Raw genomic sequence first — 19,074 nt, 5'->3', positions numbered from 1 at the left:
ACCACAATCAATATTTAGGATATTTCCATCACCCCCAAACTCCTGCTTCCCTTTTGCTGCCCATCCCTCTACCTGTGCTTTTAAAAAACACGTGTGAAAGCTTTATTAAGATCTAAGTCGTATATCTTACAATTCACCCATTTAAAGTATACAGATTTTTTATTTTTTTAAATTATTTATTTATTTATTTTTTTTTTTTAAAGATTTTATTTATTTATTTGACAGAGATAGAGACAGCCAGCAAGAGAGGGAACACAAGCAGGGGGAGTGGGAGAGGAAGAAGCAGGCTCATAGCGGAGGAGCCTGATGTGGGGCTCGATCCAACAACTCCAGGATCACGCCCTGAGCTGAAGGCAGAAGCTTAACCACTGTGCCACCCAGGCGCCCCTACAAATTTTTTAAAGATTTTATTTATGTATTTACTTGAGAGAGCGAGAATGAGAGAGCAGGAGCAGAGGGGAGGAGCAGAGGGAGGGGGAGAAGCAGACTCTCTGCTGAGCAGGGAGCCCAACTCGGGGCTTGATCCCCAGACCTTGGAATCATGACCTAGGCCGAAGGCAGCTGCTTAACCGACTGAGCCACCCAGGCGCCCCTGAAGTGTACAGTTTAATAAGCTATGCAACCATCACCATAATCAATTTTAGGACATTTTCTTTACCCCGGAAAGTAATCCTATACCTATTAGCGGTGCCTCAGTTTACCTAGGACAGAAACATTTTTTTTTTTAAAGCACTTGTTACCATTTAGTAAACCTCCCCCCCAACACCCCACTCCCTGGGGCTTCAAGCTACCAGGACACAGCCACCGCTCCCCTTTAATCTCTTCAGCTCTTCCGTTGAAGAATTTGGCCTTCCCAATGATGGGAGGCTTTGAGGAGCCCTCCCTTGTCTAGCACTCTGTAGTATCCTGATTTTACGCATCAATGATAGGAGCTCTTCTGAATATTTCACATAAATGGCATCTTATAATCTGGTCTTTTGTGACTGGCCTTTTTTCACTTAGCCTGATGTTTTCAGGGTTGACCCGTGTTGTAGCCGGTGTCAGGACTTGGTTTCTTCCCATTGCTGAAGAGTACTCCACTGTATGGATCGACCACGTATTTATCCATTCATGAGCTGATAGGCATTTGTTTCCACTTTTTGGCCATTATGAATACTCCTGTAAACGCTTCGGTACAAATTTTTGTGCGGACATAGGCTTTCCTTCCTCTTAGGTATTTACCGAGGAGTAGAATCGCTAGGTCAGATAGTAACTCTACGCTGAACATTTTGAGAAACCGCTAGACTGTTTCTCGCAGTGGCTGCGCCATTTTCCATTCCCACCAGCGGCGTAAAGGTTTCCAGGGTCTCCACATCCTTGCCCACGCTGAGGATTGCTTGTCTTTTTTTTATTGTAGCCATTCCAGTGGATACAAATATTACCTTCTTATGGTTTTGATTTGCAGTTCCCCAATGGCTAACGATGGTGAGCATCCTGTCGTGTGTTTCTTGGCCCTTGGTATATCTTCTTTGGAGAAATGTCTGTTCAGTTCCTTTGGCCACTTTTAAGTTGGGTTATTTGCTTTTTTATCATTGAGTTGTGAGAGTTCTTTATATTCTAGATACAAGTCCCTTGAGAGATCTTTGATTTGCAAAATTTTGCCCACCCCCCCACCCCCCCCTGCCCCGTGATGGTCTTCTCACATTCTTTGTGGTGTCCTTGGGAGCACAGAAGTTTTTTTAACATTGATGAAGTCTAATCTATCCTTTTCTTTGCCGTTTGTGTTCTGGTGTCACGTTTAAGAAATCCTTGCCCAACCTGTGGTCGGTAAAGATTTATGCCTGTGTTTTCTTCTAAGAGTTTTTATAGTTACAGATCTTGGGTCCACGTGGGGTAAGTTCTGTATGTGGTGTGAGGTGTTCAGCTGGTGCGTTGAGCTGTTCAGAAGTGAGTGTGTCTGAGCCCAGTTGTCTGGGCTCACTAGAGGTGACCAGAGCAAACCCTCCTTCTTTCTCACACCGTCTTTGTCCACTCGTGAAAAGCAAGGCACAGCACATCTCTCTTCCCCCAGCTCTCCTTCCTTCAAGTGACTCAGCCTAAATCCTTGAGCCATCAGGCTGATTGGGGGTGCTGTACCCTCTTCTGCCTCAGTCATGCAGCCCTATCAAAAGCACTTATTTTCTGCTTTCTTTTAAACATTAAAAAAAAATTTATTTCATTTCTTTGAGAGAGAGAGGAGAGAGCATGAGAGCGAGAGAGCACAAGTGGGGGGAGGAGCAGAGGGAGAGGGAGAAGCAGACTCTCCAGCTGAGCAGGGAGCCCTGAGCCCAGGACCCCGCGATTGGGACCTGAGCAGAAAAGCAGACGCCCTACTGACTGAGCCACCCAGGTGCCCCTGTTTTCTGCTTCCTGAAGCCACATTCACAAGAACACAGGATCAGACTGGGAATGTGTGTCCCCACACTGTGTGGAAAGAGCCAGGCAGCATGGCTTCCAACTCTGTGTGTCGCTTGGCTTATTTCAGGTGTTTACTTCACTTTCTGAATATCTCAGTTACCCTGTATGTAAAATGGGACCATCATCCCTACCCCGGGGGACTGCTGTGAAAATGAGATGAGAGCAAGCATGTGGACCAAGGGGGGGGGGGCGTTATTACGTGCTGGACCCAGTTTTGCTGCCATTTGCTGTGTGACTTTAGGCAAGTCACCCATCCTCTCTGGATCTCCGCTTCTAAGTCTGCAAAACAGAGTAGATGCCCTTCATCCTTCTTCCCGCAGAGCAATGATGTGAGGACCAAACGATGCCGGTTAACAAATGTGGAGTTCATGATCGAGGTGTTCACTAGTGTCGGCCTTGGGGTCCCCGTCTTTGGGGGGATCCCTGGAGGTGTGTCCTGGGGTGGGTGGTCGAACCACCTCTAGGGGTGTCACAGTTGAAGAGGGCTCTGTTACTCAGAATTCAGGCAGGGGCAATTCAATTTAACACATATTGTGTATCCAGCGAAAGTGCCAAGACAATAAAACAACACCTAAAGTTCATCAGGCCTTTACTGTTTGCTAGTTAGGTCTTCAGTCCTCAGCAGATCTGTGATCTAGATATTATTATTAACACATTTTGTGGAGGAGAAACCTGAAGCTCAGAGCGGCTAAGTAACTTGCCTGAGGTCACACAGCTAGTAAGGAGCGGAATGAGGATTCAACCCCAGAGCTGACTCTACAATCTGTCTCCTGGTCCTCATGGGAAAAGTGTAGACATCTCCAGCCTCCTTTAGCTTTGGGTTCACTGGGGGCGGTCCTGCCGTAGATGAGACGAGCAGCTAGGGCCCGATCCTACAGGTGTTTCGGAGAATGTGACCGTCGACTGCAGGAAAGTGAAGCATCAGGGTGTGAGGAGGGGCCCGCCGACCCGGGAGACTAAGTAAATGGGATCATTCTGTGAGTGTTTGCGTGCGGCAATCCTCAAGCCAGCCAGCCTCTAAGGGGCTTGCGCCCCACCCCTATCCCCGCTTCCCAGATGGGCTAACAGAGTCTCAGAGTTTCCACAGCACAGCCGGTGAAGCCAGGATTTGAACGTGCTCTGCCTGGTGCTAGAGGGGGAGTGTTTAACCATGCCAGTGCTTCACAGACCTGGTCGCTTGTAGTTCACCCTCATGATTTCACCTTTTCTGTGTCACAGGTACTATTTACTTAACGCTTCCTTTTAAACCAATCCGTTTAGAAAAACTAGCCTAAATTTGAAGTGTAATATCCTTGGAATCTTGGGTTTGATTGTCCTTACCCACACATATACACACACACGACACACATATATGTGCTTAATACCTACACATATATGTATCTGTATGTATCGGAAACACACACATAGACACACATACATATGTGAATATATTGGAAAGCGTATGCATGTTTCTAATGTACATACATATACATGCATACATTTTTCCAATACACGCACATGTGTATGCGTGTATGTATGTGTGTTTCTGATGCATATTGAAATGACTAATAACTATGAAACATCAAAATCCACCCCCTGTACCCCAGCCCATCTTGAGCGCCCCACACGCTATGCATGCCACAGTTTGGGAAACACGTTTTTTCCTAAGGCTTCAGCTCTACCACTAACTCAATACATTTTCCCTGTCCCACCCCATGCCTCACTTTACTTGTCTATACAAGTGGGGCCATTGGATTTCCACGGCCTCTTCTGTTGTAATTGGCATGGATAGAGTTTGAAGGGGTCTTTGCAGCTTGGGCTGGCTTTATCCAAGAAGCCTGGCTTTAGGCAACTCTCAGAGTGATCAGGCCTCAGGAGCTAGCTCACACCAGCCAGGCTCACAAGAGGCTGATTGATAAACCAGACATACTGATGCACTAAGCGACCTTGATCATTAGCCGTCCACGGGGCTGGCATGCTCCCCGGACGGAGGAACAACTCTCCTCGCCAGGGCCAGCACAGGCTCGGGAAGCTGCGTTCAGGACCGAGGGGTCCTGTGGGGGATGGAAGAGTGCTGGCCTTGGAGACTGTCTTGAGTCTGAATGGAAGCCTGCCTGTAAGAAACGGCGCGGCTGGGAGTTGCTGACTGAATCAGCCAGGTGCCCCAACAGCACCTGTCACTCTTTAAATCAATGTTCGTTTGTTTACTTGTTTGGTATCTAATATAAGCCCCACGAGACGAGAGCTTCCGTTTTTATTCACTGTGGGATCCCCAGCACCCAGAGAAGAGGCTGGCCACATCGTGACCCCCTGGAGGGCCACCACCCACCCGTGTCAGCTGCTTCCGGAGAACCTTCTCTGGGCCAGGCCCTGTGCCGAGCGCACCTTCCCCAGCTGACTCTCCTGAGGAACCCGTGGGTGAGGTCTCCTCTGCTCCCTTTCACAGGCTAGGGGCCTGTGGCTCAGAGGGAGGCAGTGACTTGTTCAAGGTTGCCCAGCACGTAGGGACGGTGGTGGGAATTCAGACCCTGGTTGGTCTGCCCTGCAGGTGCACCCCGAGTGCGGCCTTGGCCGTGATGCCTAGGCAACAAACAGGGGGCAGGGAGTAGCCCCACCTCGTGGCTCAGTGAGCACTGAGTGAAGAGAATCGCCCTCCTTCCCCCACCATTGACTGGTCATGACTCCAAGTTGGCACTTTACCTGGAGGACGAGTCCTCGGCAGAGTAGATAGGACTTTGGGCCCCCCGCAAAGTCGCCAGGCTGGCAGGAAGTCACAAGCATGGGATTTGAACTCAGGAGCCCCGACCCCCAGCCCTTCTCTCCCGCGCCTGGCGGCTCCTGCCGCCGTGCTGAGCCTGCCCTTGTCCCCTCAGCTGAGAACACCACCAACGTCACACAGGACGAGCAGCGCAAGTGGCTGAGCTGTGACGGCCAGGAAGAGATGCTCAACCTGGGCTTCACCATCGGCTCCTTTGTGCTCAGCGCCACCACCCTGCCGCTGGGGATCCTCATGGACCGCTTCGGGCCCCGGCCCACGCGGCTGGTGGGCAGGTGAGGCGGACTGGGTGGTGGGGGGGCCAGAAGGCAGGGGCTGCCGCTGCAGGGGGAGGGGAGGCTCGGAGCGCTCACAGGCAACTCTCCCGCCTTCCCTGGGTCTCCACAGCGCCAGCTTCGCTGCGTCCTGCGCCCTCATGGCCCTGGCCTCTCGGGACACCAGAGGTGAGCTGTTTGGCCTCTCGTGCACCCACAAGAAAATGGGTGGGGTGCAGGTGGATCTTCTGCCCCCAGCCCCTTCCTTGGCCTCCCACGGCTCCCCAGATGCCCTCACCCATCCCTCTCCCCTTCCCAGTTCTGTCTCCGTTGATATTCCTGGCGCTGTCCCTGAATGGCTTTGGTGGCATCTGCCTAACGTTCTCTTCACTCACGGTGAGTGTGACAGGCCCCACTTGGCAACAGGGCACCCAGGAGTGGGGTGGGGGTAGAGGTGAGTGAGGGGGAGAGGGGGTGGGGGGGCATGTGCGTGTCTGGAAGTGTGTAGGCTGCAGCTAAGGGTGGGTGTGAGGCTGTGCATGTGGGGGCGCGACAGAGTGTGAGTGTGGATGTTGGGCTGCGTGTGTCCGGAGCACGTCATGTCTGCCGGCCTCCGTTCTAGGCACCGCGGCCACAGCACAAACAGACTGCCAACTTCCTCACCTTCCTGGAGCTTCTGTTTGGGGGGGCTGAGGGAACAGGCAACCCCCCCCGCCCCCAAACAAGTAAACTCATAAATTATGTCAGTAGTCATAAGTGCTGGAAAGAAAATAAAACTGCGTGTCGTGATAGATGGTGACAGGGGAGGAGCAGCTGGTGTGTGTGTTTGCCATGTTGTGTATTGTGTGATGCTCTCGTTGGGGAAGGGCGCGTGTCCGCCAGAGTATTTGGGAGTGTGTTAGGTGAAACCGTGTGAAGTCGCCGGCGCTGGACCGGGCCGGACCTACAGAGACCGCTTTTTCGCGTGACTCGACCTCTTACATGTGTGTTGCTCTGAAGTGTGTATGTTTATGGATGGTAGTGAGTGTAAGGGTTAAAGGCCTCTGAGTGTGTGGTGGGGGAGGGGTTCCTGGCTGGACCAGACTCAGGCTGTTTATTCCTGACCCGTCCTGACCGCCAAACTGGGTGTTTTTGGCTGAATTTCACCTCACCCAGCAGCCGCCTTTAATTCCAGCCTGGGACATTTCACAACTCTCCAAGGAAGCGGATCCCTGCCTCCCCGCCCCCCTGCGCAGCCCCTTCTCCGCGCTGCGCGGCACCCAACCTCGGACCCTGCCCCGGCCCGCCCAGGCGGCTCTGCCCACCGCCCCGCCGCTCCTCCCCCTGCCCCGCCGCCAGTAATCTCCAGCCAATGGCAGGGCCCGGCGCCCGCCCCGCCCCGCCCCCGCCCCCCGCCCCGGGCCTCTGCCCAAGCCCGCCAGGACAGACCCGAGCCGGGACAGCCAGTGCTGCCCAGCCCCGCAGCCCGGGTTAGCCAGGTCGGCCTTCCCGCCGTGCCCCCGGGCGCGCCTTGATGGGCGGAGACAACGCCCGGGGACCCTGGGGCGGGGGGCGCTCTCCGGCCCTGGCACTTTCCCCCCCGCGTCCTTGGCGGCGTGCCTTGCAGATAACTGGGTGTCAGGGAAGCCTCTGCCCCAGTGAGGATCAGCCTGGTCTCGCCCCCTTTTCATAGCCGCTTGGAAGTTGGTGGAGGACTCCGTTCTCCGTGTTTACTATCTTCCTTCCCCAAGGTATTTGAGGTTCCCTTTTTGGCATGGGTTATCCCCTCTGTAGAGAGGGTTGAAGTTTGGTATGGCATCTAAGGCCCTTCCCAGCCATGGGATCTGTGGACCTGGGGAGAATGGTGGGGCCAGAGCGGGGTGTACGCAAAGGGCAGCATGACTTTGCTTTCTCCTCGCCAGAGGGCTTAGCTCGGGCCAGTGAGCAGAACGTTTGATCAGTTCTCTACTGGTGGGAATTCTGGGCCTGCTCTGCATGTCAGAGCCGCCTCTCTTGGACACCTGGCCTGCCGCTGCCCCTCCTTTAGTTCCACCCCTACCTCCCTGGCACCTCCCATGACTTGTCCTGGCTCAGCAGACTGGGGCCTTTGGTGTCACCAGGAGAGTTAAGTCCAGAGCCAGCCACGGTCACAGCCTCGGGGCCTGGAAGAGAGCAACGATCCCCAGAACAGGGGAGAAAGTCATCAACGAGCTCTGTGAACTGGAGTTCATTTATCTCCCTCTCTGGGCCTTGGTTTTCTTATCTGTCAAATGGGTTGCACTAGATCAGTTTTTCTTAAACACCCATTGCATGGGTGATTAAGAGGCGTCACCCAATAGAAGGGAGCCATAAACAACTAACTTGGGAAACCCAGACAGTTAAGCAAAACTGACCAGTTTTTTTCTTTGAGGGCATGTCTCGGAACCTTTCAGATGTTAAAGTGCATTGGGTGTCTCTAGGAGGGTGTTGGCTAGTTTCCGACTGTGATTTTGTCTTCATACTTTTCTGTTGCATCTCCCGGAGCTAGTGTTCCTGGAGCTCACTTGGAGGGCTGCGCGGCTGGATGCATCCGGGCTTTACCGCATGGGGCTGGGCAAGGGGCGCCCTGGGTAGCCGTCCGGGTCCCCCGGCTCACCGGTGCTGCTTTCCTCCCTCAGCTGCCCAACATGTTTGGGAACCTGCGGTCCACGTTCATGGCTCTCATGATTGGCTCCTACGCTTCTTCTGCCATCACGTTCCCGGGAATCAAGGTATGGGGACTATTTGGGGTGGGGGGCAGTGAGGTCACTTGGGTTTTCTTTTTGCCTCAATGCAGAAACTGGGTGGGGCTGGGTGAGTAGTGGCTGGCGTGTCTGAGGATCCTGTTGTTGCCGGTCCAAGGTCAGTCCCCACCACGATGGGGCAAAGCACTGAAGCGTCCTGGGAAGAACCTGGCCATTGCCTCTGACCCGCAGGTCTGACCTCCCTGTTTTGCTTCCTTTCCTCTGTCCCAGGCCAGGCCTCCGTCCTCTCTCCTGGGCACGCTCAAGCCTTCCTAGATGGTGTCCCTGCCTCTGACCTTCCCCCTCTCTAGTGTGTCATTCACAGGACTTCTAGAATGATCTTAGTTGGCAGCCTGGCTCACACACCTGCCCTGCTTCACTGACAGAATCAAGTCCAGCCCCTTCACGAATGCATTCAATTGCCCTTGACCTCTCTGGCCTCAAGCAGCCTTTCCGGCCACTCTCCTTCTCCTGCCCTGGAGAGACTGGTTGCTTTGGGTCCAGGGTCCTGAACGTAGTCTGCACCGGGCTGGAGCCTGGACAGGTCTGCCTGGTGGAAGCAGATCCGGAAGGCCTGAGTTCTAGCTGGGGGCCTCATTTCTTCCTCTGATATCAAAGACATCAAGGCGCGATTTCACCTGGGCCATCGCTCGCCCTTCAGGTTCCGCCTGGAGAAGTCACGTTTGTTAGTTTAGAAGGCACTTGCCCGGCATCCCGGAAGGAGTTTGAGAGCACCATGGTGGGGGTGCCCATCAGCGTTCCGGTAGCACCAGGCATGGAGGGTGGCAGGTTCCCCCTTCTCTTTGAGGCTCTGTCCTGTCCCCACGGAGGAAAGAGCCTCCAGGCCCCAGGCTGAGGAGGGGCAGAAATGTTCCCAGGGAGCACTGGAGCTCTGAGCCAGACCCCAGCGGGGGCGGGGCGGGGGGCGGGGCGGAACGACAGCAAATGTCAGTCATCCCAGGCAGGGAGGACAAGAGGAGGGACACCATCTCTATGTACCTGGCTTCCCTATTGGCACAGAATCCCAATCAATTCAGAACCACTTGTCCTGAGGTGGGGAGGCCTTGGGCAGAGCCCTTGCACATGCGCTCGCGCGCACGCACGCACACGCACACACGGTTGTCGTACCTGGGAACACCTGTGAAAGGAGAGATAAGGCTTCTCTCCTTGGGTTTGTCTTTCCCTCAGGGAACGTGCCAGGAAGGGGCAAGATAAACACAGGCCTGGGAAACCTAGAACATTGATTTTTCTCTTTTGTACATAAAATGAAATGGCATTTTCGTGTGAAAGCCAACATGCACGCGGACTCGTAGGCAGATCTGTGAGACTTTTTTAGATAGTGATTGAGATTTCAAAGACCTTTTGTGCTTGTGGCCAGCAACTTCAGCTCCCTGTGGGAACTGTTTCACACCTCTTTAGGGGGCTGGGGTGAAAAAGGAAAAGGATGGTGGGTCTTCTGGGTCTGACTCTTCACTTCTGGCCTCAGCTTCCCCATCTGCAAATTAGGCGCAAGGAATGGGGTAGAAGAAACCTTGTCTCGGGCCACGGGGGCCTGGGCTCTGCCCTGGGCAGGAAGAGGTGGGGCCAGGCGGCCACCCCCATGGGCCTTCCCTGTCCTTCCACAGCTGATCTACGACGCTGGCGTGTCCTTCATGGTCATCATGTTCACCTGGTCGGGCCTGGCCTGTCTCATCTTTCTGAACTGTGCCCTCAACTGGCCCGGCGAAGCCTTTCCTGCTCCTGAGGAAGTCAACTACACGTGAGTGGCTGTGGAGGGCTGTGGAGGGCTGAGAGATGGGCAGGCCGGGGGGGGTGGGGTGGGGGCCAATGGCAGCAGTGGTAGTGCAAGGCACAGAATCAGCCTTGGCGTCAGAGAGACCTGCGTTTGCAGATGGCCTCTGCTTTCTCATCTGTACAATGGGCTTGATCCTCCCCACCCGCAAGTGTTTGAATAGACATGGCGCATAACAGGCGGTCAGAACAGGGTGACTGGCACTGTTAATATCCTTTCTGAGTTTGGAGGGTGGGATCAGAGAAGGAGGGACCCCAGCAAGAGTGCCTCGTGCTGTAGGGTCCCAGGAGGGAAATACGAAGACTCAAATACCCCAGCCTTTATAGGGCAAGCTAAATGCCAACTTTTCCCCAGCCCCCAGCAGTTCAGCGTGGGCGGGGTGATGCTCCAGAAGGATGCGCACGGGGTGTCAGTCAAAAGCTGATGTTTATCTAGTGTCTACTACCATGGCTCTCGGACCATTCTCGACAGTCCTATGATGGCTTCTGTTATTAACTCCATTAATAACAGGCTCAGGGAATAAAGTGACTTTCTTAAGGTCGCACCACTGAAGAGGGGCGAGGGAAAGCTTGGAACCAGGCTCTCGGACTCCGGAGTCTGAATTCTTAATGCTGCCTCTATGGCAACAGCCCAAGTTGCCTCACGACGCACCCAGCCTTCATTACCGGGTGCTAAGCTGGCCCCTGGCCGGGGCTCTGAGTGACGGACGCAGAGGGCATGTCCATCAGTGCTAGGTCAAGGGGGCCCCGGCACCCCTGGGCCCGACTGGGCCAGACCCTGCGAGGCCAGCTGTTGAGGGTGGGCCCTGCATCATTGGTTCCCACATGCCCTGGCCCGGCCGCCGGCAGGAAGAAGATCAAGCTCAGCGGGTTGGCCCTCGATCACAAGGTGACAGGTGACCGCTTCTACACCCACGTGACCATCGTGGGCCAGCGGCTGAGCCAGAAGGCCCCCAGCCTGGAAGAGGGGGCCGACGTCTTCATCTCATCCCAGGATGTGCGTGGTGCCTCAGAAAGCCGTCCTGAGAGTGAGTGTCTGGTCAAGGGGCGGCCTTGGGGGACAGAGAGGGTGGGTCCTCATGCTCAGTGAGCCCTCATCCAAAACGCTCCTTCTCTCCCCCTTGTGTTCTCTCCACACCCCATGGCGTAGGTGGGGCCTGCTCCCCTTTTACAGAATGGGGGGAAAGCAGAGCTCAGAGAATTCTCCAAGTGCAGACTCAGGGCTAGTAGGCTGGATTCCTCGGCGAAGGAGGGAGGGAGGAGCTTCCAGAAGGAGGCAGACTCTCCAGGCCTGTGGGGCGGTTGGTTTCATCAGGGCTCTGCAGCCCTCTGAGCAAACGGCTTCAAGTACTGCTCGGTCCGCCCACTGCCAGGCTAGACCCGCCAGCGCCCGGCTGGCTGGCTCCCCCTGCTGGCTGGAAGAGGAGCAGCAGCCACCTGCCTGGGCCGCTTCCCGAGGGGTCAGTTCCCAGATTAGGGGAAGGTGCACCCGCCTTGGAGTCAAGAGATGGGGGTTTGAGTCTGGCTCCCCCACTGCAGGCCATGGGGAGATCCTGTAGCCCTGCTCTGGCTTGCCTTATCTCCTAAACTCGCAGGAATAACACCGGCTGAACAGGGAAGTGAATCGTGAGGATTAAATGGTTCACGGACGTGGAAGCTCCGGCAGGGGCACAAGGGTGTGCCGGTGTGAGGGTGTTACCCCCGCTGCTGGCCCCTCGCGGCAGGATGAGGCGGGCAACCTGCCGCTTCCAGCCCCTAGAGCTTGAGCAAGTCATCGAGCTCTGGGCCTCAGTTTCCTCAGCCGTAGAATGTACCAATGGCAGGTACATTTACTCCTTGAGTAAATGAGACGATATGTGTCGAGTGTGCAGCACGTCGTAAGCGCTTACTAAGTAGTAGCTAGAGTTCCCCTTACTACACCAGCGTGGGCATCCAGAGCTCACCTGAAAATGTTCTGTTGCAATCATTATAAACCTGGGCAAGAACCTGGAGGCCGGTGAGTCTGAACAGTCCTTTTTGAAGAAACCAGTCCCTCCAGCGTCACGCAGTGAGTGTCAGAGCCCCTCTGGAACCACATCCGCTGGGACACCCAGAGGGAAACGCAAGATCGGGAGGCTCAGGGGCGCCCTCTGCTGTCTCCCCAGAGTCCGTCCCCTTCCGCCAGAGCCTCTGCTCCCCCGTTTTCCTGTGGAGCCTCCTCACCATGGGCATGACCCAGTTGCGGGTCATCTTCTACATGGCGGCCATGAACAAGATGCTGGAGTACCTCGTGACTGGGGGCCAGGAGCACGGTGAGGTGCTGCCGAGCCCGCTGGGGCTGGGGGCACAGGAGGGTCCCCCTGCTGAGCTCCTCTCACTCTGGCTTCTCTCCCCACCCCCCATCAGAGACGGACATCCTGAGAAAAAAGGCGGCAGAGACAGGTAGGGGGATGAAAATCGGGGCCCTGGCCCACACGCGCCCCACCACTGCCCACCCTCAGAGCTCTGGGCGTTCGGGGCATGGAAGAATCTGGGGTCAGGGGGAGGCTATGCTGGCACCCGCTCTCCTACACCGGAAGTGGGTAACAGTGCCCACCGGGCTGCCGGCATCCCTCATGCCAGCCCCTGACTCCTCTTCTCCCCCCGTCCTGCCCAGTTGGGTTCTACTCCTCCATCTTCGGGGCCATGCAGCTGTTGTGCCTTCTCACCTGCCCTCTCATCGGCTACATCATGGACTGGCGGATCAAGGACTGTGTGGACGCCCCCAGTGAGGGCACCGCCCTCGGAGACGCCAGGTGACCGGCACAGGGATGGCCACTTTCTCTGCGCTTTCATATCCAGCATCTCATTTCATTGTCCCCAGAGCGCTGGGAGATCAGGAGCCTCTCCCCATTTTACAGATGAGGAAACTGAGGGCGGGGGGTGCACGGCTTGCTTGATAACAAGTGTAGCTCACCTCAAGTGTTGACTGTGCATGAGGCACCTTGCATTGTCCTGTTGAGTCCTGCGACAGCTGTCTGAGGTAGGTATGGTGTCCTCATTTCACAGATGAGGATGCTGAGACACAGAAAGGTGAAGCAACTTACCCAAGATCACACAGATTTTATTTTATTTTATTTTATTTTATTTTACTCATTTCATTTCATTTCATTTTTTTAAAGATTTTTATTTATTGGGGCACCTGGGTGGCCCTGTTGGTTAAGCATCTGACTCTTGTTTTCGGCTTAGGTTGTGATCTCAGGGTCCTGGGGTCAAGCCCGGGGGCTCCCTGCTGAGCAGGGAGTCTGCTTTTCTCTCTCCCTCTGCCCCTCCCCCCACTGTGCTCACGGGTGCTCTCTCTCAAATAAATAAATAAAATCTTTATTTTTATTTATTTATTTGAGAGAGAGCGAGGGCCCAAGCAGAGAGGGAGACAGAGAAAGAGAATCTCAAAAAGACTCAAGCAGGGAGCCTAACATGGGGCTCAATCCCAGGACCCAAAGATGGTGACCTGAGCTGAAACCAAGTGTTGGCCGTTTAACCGACTGAACCACCCAGGCGCCCCTATCACACAGCTTTTAGTAGCAGATTCTAGAACCCATGTTATAAAGGGTACACCCTACAGCCTTCTTGTGGCTAGAAAGAGAGAGAGTCGGTGTATCGGATATCGACTGCTGTATCACAGATTACCCCAAAGCTCGGCATCTTTAAACAGCTAAGGTTTATTGTCTCATGTAGTTTCTGAGTCAGGGATCTGGGAATGACTTAGCTGGGTGGTTCTGGCTCAGCGTCTGTCTGAGTCTGCTTGGGCTGGTATAACAAAACACCACGTACTGGGTAGCTGAAAAACAATAGAAATTTAGTTCTCACAGTTCTAGAAGCTGAAGTCTCAGATCAGGGAGCCAGTGGTTGAGGGCCCTCTCCTGGGTGGCAGACTTCTCCCTGTGTCCTCACGTGGCCTAAGGAATAGGGACTCTGTGGGGCCTCCTTCATAAGGGCACTAATCCCATGATGAGGGCTCTGCCCTCATGACCTAGTCACCCCACAGAGCCCCACCTCCTAATATCATCACATTGGGCATTAGGATTTCAGCATACGAATTTCGGGGGGACACAGCCATTCAGACCATAGCAGGGTCTGCAGTCCAGCTGTCGTCGAAGGCTACAGATATCTGGGGTGTTGACCAGGGTGGGGGAATCCATTACTGAGCTCACTCACATGGCTGTTGGCAGAAGATTCGGCTCCTCCCCACCCGGGTCTCTCCATAGGGCTGCTCACCACAGGGCAGCTGGCTTCCCCCAGAGCCAGGGGCCTAAGGGAGGGAGACCAAGACAGACACCTTGGTGTCCTTCACAGAGAAATCACACAAGTGACATAGCATCGCTTCCGTCGTGTCCTGTCGGTCACACAGAGTCACCGGTCCGGTGTGGGAGGGGACGACGCAGGGTGTGGCTAGCCAGACGTGGTCTCATTGAGGCCCATCTTGTTGGCTGGAGACCACTGTTGGGTCTTGAACTGGGGCTTTCTGATTGCATGTGTTCTTTTTATGTTTGTCCTGAGAGGATAGGAGGGAAGGTGTCTAAGAAACAATCCAGGGGCTTCCCTCCCCAGCATTGGTGGCCCAGCCCTGGCACCCAGCCTCCTGAAGCCAGGGCCATCTGTCTAGGATAGACGGGCAGCCTGTCCTCATCCCAGCCTACTGACCTCTCCCCTGGGGCAGCCCTCAGAGCCCTTAATGGTGCCAGAGTGGGGCTTGTTGGACAGTCAGGGGCCAAGCTGCTGTCCCCCAGAGTAGCATCTCCTTGTGTCCACGCTGGTGGGCAGGGACGCTTTTGTAGGGGCTTCCAAAGGGAGATGATGTGAGAGCTCCCGGTTCTCCACCTTCCTTCCCATCCTTGAGTCTCAGACTTCAGTGTGCGTGAGACATACCTGGGCTATTTGTCAAAATGCAGATCCCTGGGCCCCACCCCTGAGATTGTGGGGGGTGGGAACCCGGAATCTGCATTTTAAACAAAGGCCCCAGGTGATACGGGGGTCCTAGGTGGGGGAGCCACACTTCGAGAAACACAGGGCTGGAGAAATGCCGCCCCCATGTCAAAGGCACAGCAGGAGAGGCGAGGCCAGCCTGGGAACCAGGGCGCTGCTGGGGAGGGGGAGGCAGCAGCCAGTGACATCCCGTCCTCCTCAGGGATGGTGTGGCCACCAAGTCTGCCAGACCTCGCTACCGCAAGATTCAGAAGCTCACCAATGCCATCAATGCCTTCACCCTGACCAACTTCCTGCTGGTGGGGTTTGGCATCACCTGCCTCATCAGCAGCCTACACCTCCAGGTACCGACTTCCATCCTCCCCCGCCCCCCAGGACCCCTCCGAGGAGAAAGTTCAGCCAGCGCCTGCCTTCCAGGAAGCATGGTTCTCATGCTCTGGGTCTGTTTCCCGGGGTTGTCAGGGGCTCAGTTACCCATCCTTCCTCCCGCCTCCACACCTGCTCTTCACCTCTTCCCTCTCTCTCTTTTTGGTTTCAGTTTGTGACCTTCGTCCTGCACACCATGGTTCGAGGTTTCTACCACTCAGCCTGTGGCAGCCTCTACGCTGCAGTGTGAGTCGGCCCGTGCTGAGCTGCCTTCCAGAGCTTTCCCCCCATAACCAGAGAATCTCAGAGCAGAGTCATAAGGGCCGGGACACCCCTTCATGCCCCAGCCTCCCTGGAGTGCTGACTGACATCTCACAGTCGGTGGGAGGCTAGGAGGCCGTCTGGGGGGCCGCCCTCTCAGAGCCCCTCTGGCGGTGGGCCCCCACCCCCCCACCTCTATCAAAGGCAGCCTGGCCCACCGCTGGCTGGCTCTAGCGCCAGGAGGTCCTGCCTGAGAAGAAGCCGAAATTCTCGGTTTGATGATACTTTGGTCCTCTGTCCGCTCTCCTCTCTCCCATCAGCCCTGTAGAAATCTCCGGACTTGCCCGCCTTATAACTCTCCTGCTCCATCTGGGGCAGCCCCCAGTTCCCGTTCCCCTCGCCCCCTGGTTTCCACTGCCGGCACTGCTGAGTGACTCTGGTGTGCGTGGTGACAGAGTCGTCACCGTTATCAGGTGCTTCCTCAGGGGCAGGCGCGGTGCAGGACGCCTGTCCGGTGTCAGCAGAGGACAGCCCCATCTCCTTCACCTTCCTCACACTCCATGTCCAGTCCCCAGCAGTCCTGCCAGCTCCCCGTCCACAGACCCCAAATGCAACCCTCTCCGGGTCCCCACCGCCACCCCCCGCCCCGGCTGAGTGCAGCAGCTCCCCACGGGCTCCCCGGCACCTGCCCTTGCCTCCCTTGGCCTATTTTTAACACAGGGGCGGCTGGAGACACTTGTTGGGACATAATTCTTTTCCTGTCACTCCGTGGCTTCCTGCCACACTCAGAAAAAGCCAGAGGCTTTGTTATGACTGAACAGGCCCTCAAGGTCCAGCCCCCAGGAACCCCTCTGCTCTCTTCCTTCCCTTCCCCCCTCGCTCCCTCCACGTCATGCCTCAGAAACCCCCAGTGTGTTCCCTACTCAGGGCGTTGGCACTTGCTGTCCCCTCTTCCTGGAACATTCTCCGTCCAGATATCTGCAAGACTCACAGCTATCTCACCTTCCCCAGGTCCTGACTCAGTTGTCCTCATGTCAGTGATGCCTCTGCTGGCCATCTGGTGGCAACCCCTTGACACCAGCTTTCTCTGCCCTATTTCTCTCCTTAGCTCTTATCACCAGCCTACGCTCTAGGCATTTATCCTGCTCCTTGTCCAACTGCCACCTGCCCCACCAGAAAGCCCCCTCTACGAGGGCGGGACTCTCTGTTCCATTCAATGTTGAACGTCCCTGCACCTTCACATGGCCGCGCGGTGAATACTTGTCAAAAGAGTAAATGAGCAGCCCAGTGAGGTCAGCGCTATCTGGGTTATTAGTGGAGGAAGTAGGTCGAGGAGAGGTTGGATTACTTGCTATTGTCACAGAGATAGTAGGTGTCAGAAGCCAGCTTAGTGGCCCTGACGTCACTAAGGCTCTTCCAGTCCACCCCGCCTGCCTCACAGAGAGTGGCGCCTGGGGGTCGGCGGGGGGGTCCTGGGTGGGAGAGGGCCACACCTGCCTCCTGACTGCCCCCCCCCCCCCCCCGTCTCATTGACAGGTTCCCCTCCAACCACTTCGGGACGCTGACGGGCCTGCAGTCCCTCATCAGTGCTGTGTTCGCCCTGCTCCAGCAGCCACTTTTCATGGCCATGGTGGGACCCTTGAAAGGAGAGCCCTTCTGGGTGAGAACTGGGGGTGGCATGGGGGAGGAGCCCCCTTTCCAGGGTGCTTCTGAGGAGGTGGGGGCTGGGAGGGGGGCTTGTATGTGACAGAATCCCTGACTCGTATCTCAGACGGAAGGTCTCTAGTCGGGGGTCTCCCAAGCTGGCTGCCCATCACAGCCCCTCACAGAGTGTGGAAAATGCAGATTCCCCAGCCTGCTGACTCGGCGCCTCTTGCCCTGGGCTCTGAAAGAAGTGCGAGGTGCCTGGGGAAGTGGCCCAGTTCTGATGCAGGCCGGTGTCACCCAGGGCGCGGATGCTCTCTCTCTCGTCACCTCTGCAAAGGGGTTCCTCTGAACCCTCTCAGCTCAGCACCCTCAGGACAGGGCAGCGGCCTCTGGTACGGTTAGGCAGCTTTTCCTTCCACCTCCCACACGCTTGCCTCCCCAGAGCTGGTCCTCTCTCTGCCCCGTGGGGCCACCTGTCCCATAACTGTTCTCCCAGCGGAGCGATGAAGAAAGGACAGTCACGGTTTATGGCGTGTGCACGAGGTGCTGAGCTCCCCGTGTACTCTGCTCACGTCATCTTTGCCGTGACAGCCCTGACAGGCACTTGGAGTCAAGGCCATGTGCCCGAGTCGCACAGGGAGTCATGCAGGGAAGGCTGTGCACTGAGGCCATGCCCGTGAGAGGGCGACTGTCCTGGGCCTTCCGTCCTCCGGCTCCATGCCTTGGCTCCTTTAACCGCCTGCGAACCTCTTCTCACCAGCCTCAATGCGATCTGGTCGTCAACGTCCCCAGGCCAGAAGGTCCCATCTCAGAAGGTGCCCTGGTTTGGGCACCAGCCCAGACTCCCCAGTATCTCCCCGGAGGGCGCCAGCTTGTGTGGGCACTGGCGTTAGCCAGGGTTCAGACCGCGCTCTGATACTTTACGAGGTTGTCCAACGTTAGATATTGGTGAAACGGTGACTGAATACAGTCAGCGCTAGCTGTGTGTATCATTCTGGCCCAGGACCTGGAGCAAAAATGGCTGCCTCCTCCTCTCTGTTGGAAGCTGAGGAGGGTCCTTGAGGGTGATGAGGGAAAACGGGTACCTACTTGACTCTTGTCTCTCTCTCTCCTTGCCCTCCAGGTGAATCTGGGTCTCCTGCTCTTCTCACTCCTGGGCTTCCTGCTACCTTCCTACCTCTTCTACTACCGTGCCCGGCTCCAGAGGGAGTACGCCACCTACTGGGAGGGCCCAAAGAAGGTGCTCGGCAGCTCTGAGGTGACCGCGTAGACCTCTTGAAGCCAAGGGACCTGGGTGACAGGCAGCCCAGGCCTCAGCAACCAAAGGGAATGCCCCGTGTGGCTTTTTACCTGTAACATACGCACAGAGCTGGGCCATGGATTTATAAATACCAAGAGAAGTTCTATTTTTGTAGGGACTTGCTAAAAGGAAAAAAAAAACCACCTAAAAAAAAATTTCCCCAAAGCAATGCTCCATTGACTGAAGACAGCCCCTGTGCTAGAAGGATTGGGCCTTCTTCCTTCTCAGACTGGCGGAGACCAGGATGTGGGGCTGCCCTTTCCCTGGGCCTTCATCCTAGGGGCCTGCCTCCTGGTGCCTCCGGGGGGCTTGTGGGATCAACAAACAGGCAAACAGGCTACCCCTAGGGTTCCAGCTATGCAATGCCCAGAGCGTGCGTGTGTACATGCGTGCATGTGTGTGTGGGCGTGTATGTATGAAACAACCTTCCCCTCAGGGGAAAGGGGCCTGAGGTGCTCGCTGTGTCTTGGATGGGGTTTTGGGGGGTAAGCCCCTTCCAGGGGCCGGAGGGCGGGTTCCCTCCCTGGTACTGCTTTTTGCAGGTCTTAGAGAAAAAATAAAAAGGGAAGTGAGAGACTA

General features: G+C 55.8%; 1 protein-coding gene across 3 annotated transcripts in view; it reads left to right on the top strand.

The window, feature by feature from the left end:
* The window catches only part of SLC43A1 (solute carrier family 43 member 1), a 21,505-nt gene extending 2,431 nt beyond the window's left edge, over positions 1–19,074 (top strand). For 2 of the 3 annotated variants that reach the window (XM_026487130.4, XM_044379767.3), the window contains 13 exons: positions 5,289–5,466; positions 5,579–5,634; positions 5,765–5,841; positions 8,082–8,174; positions 9,812–9,945; positions 10,827–11,005; positions 12,122–12,268; positions 12,363–12,398; positions 12,613–12,751; positions 15,124–15,265; positions 15,460–15,533; positions 17,085–17,208; positions 18,319–19,074. In XM_026487130.4, coding sequence (XP_026342915.2) covers positions 5,289–5,466; positions 5,579–5,634; positions 5,765–5,841; positions 8,082–8,174; positions 9,812–9,945; positions 10,827–11,005; positions 12,122–12,268; positions 12,363–12,398; positions 12,613–12,751; positions 15,124–15,265; positions 15,460–15,533; positions 17,085–17,208; positions 18,319–18,465 — 1,526 coding nt within the window. In that variant the 3' untranslated portion in view covers positions 18,466–19,074. Of the gene's footprint in view, positions 1–3,921; positions 4,834–5,288; positions 5,467–5,578; positions 5,635–5,764; positions 5,842–8,081; positions 8,175–9,811; positions 9,946–10,826; positions 11,006–12,121; positions 12,269–12,362; positions 12,399–12,612; positions 12,752–15,123; positions 15,266–15,459; positions 15,534–17,084; positions 17,209–18,318 lie in introns of those variants that run through there. The other variant, XM_048214279.2, reaches the window with a different exon arrangement.

The sequence above is a fragment of the Ursus arctos genome, unplaced genomic scaffold (assembly GCF_023065955.2).
Source record: "Ursus arctos isolate Adak ecotype North America unplaced genomic scaffold, UrsArc2.0 scaffold_23, whole genome shotgun sequence".
NCBI classification, from domain to species: Eukaryota; Metazoa; Chordata; class Mammalia; order Carnivora; family Ursidae; genus Ursus; species Ursus arctos.
The sequence above is the reverse complement of the archived record's forward strand: the minus strand, read 5'-3'. Positions and strand labels throughout refer to the sequence as shown.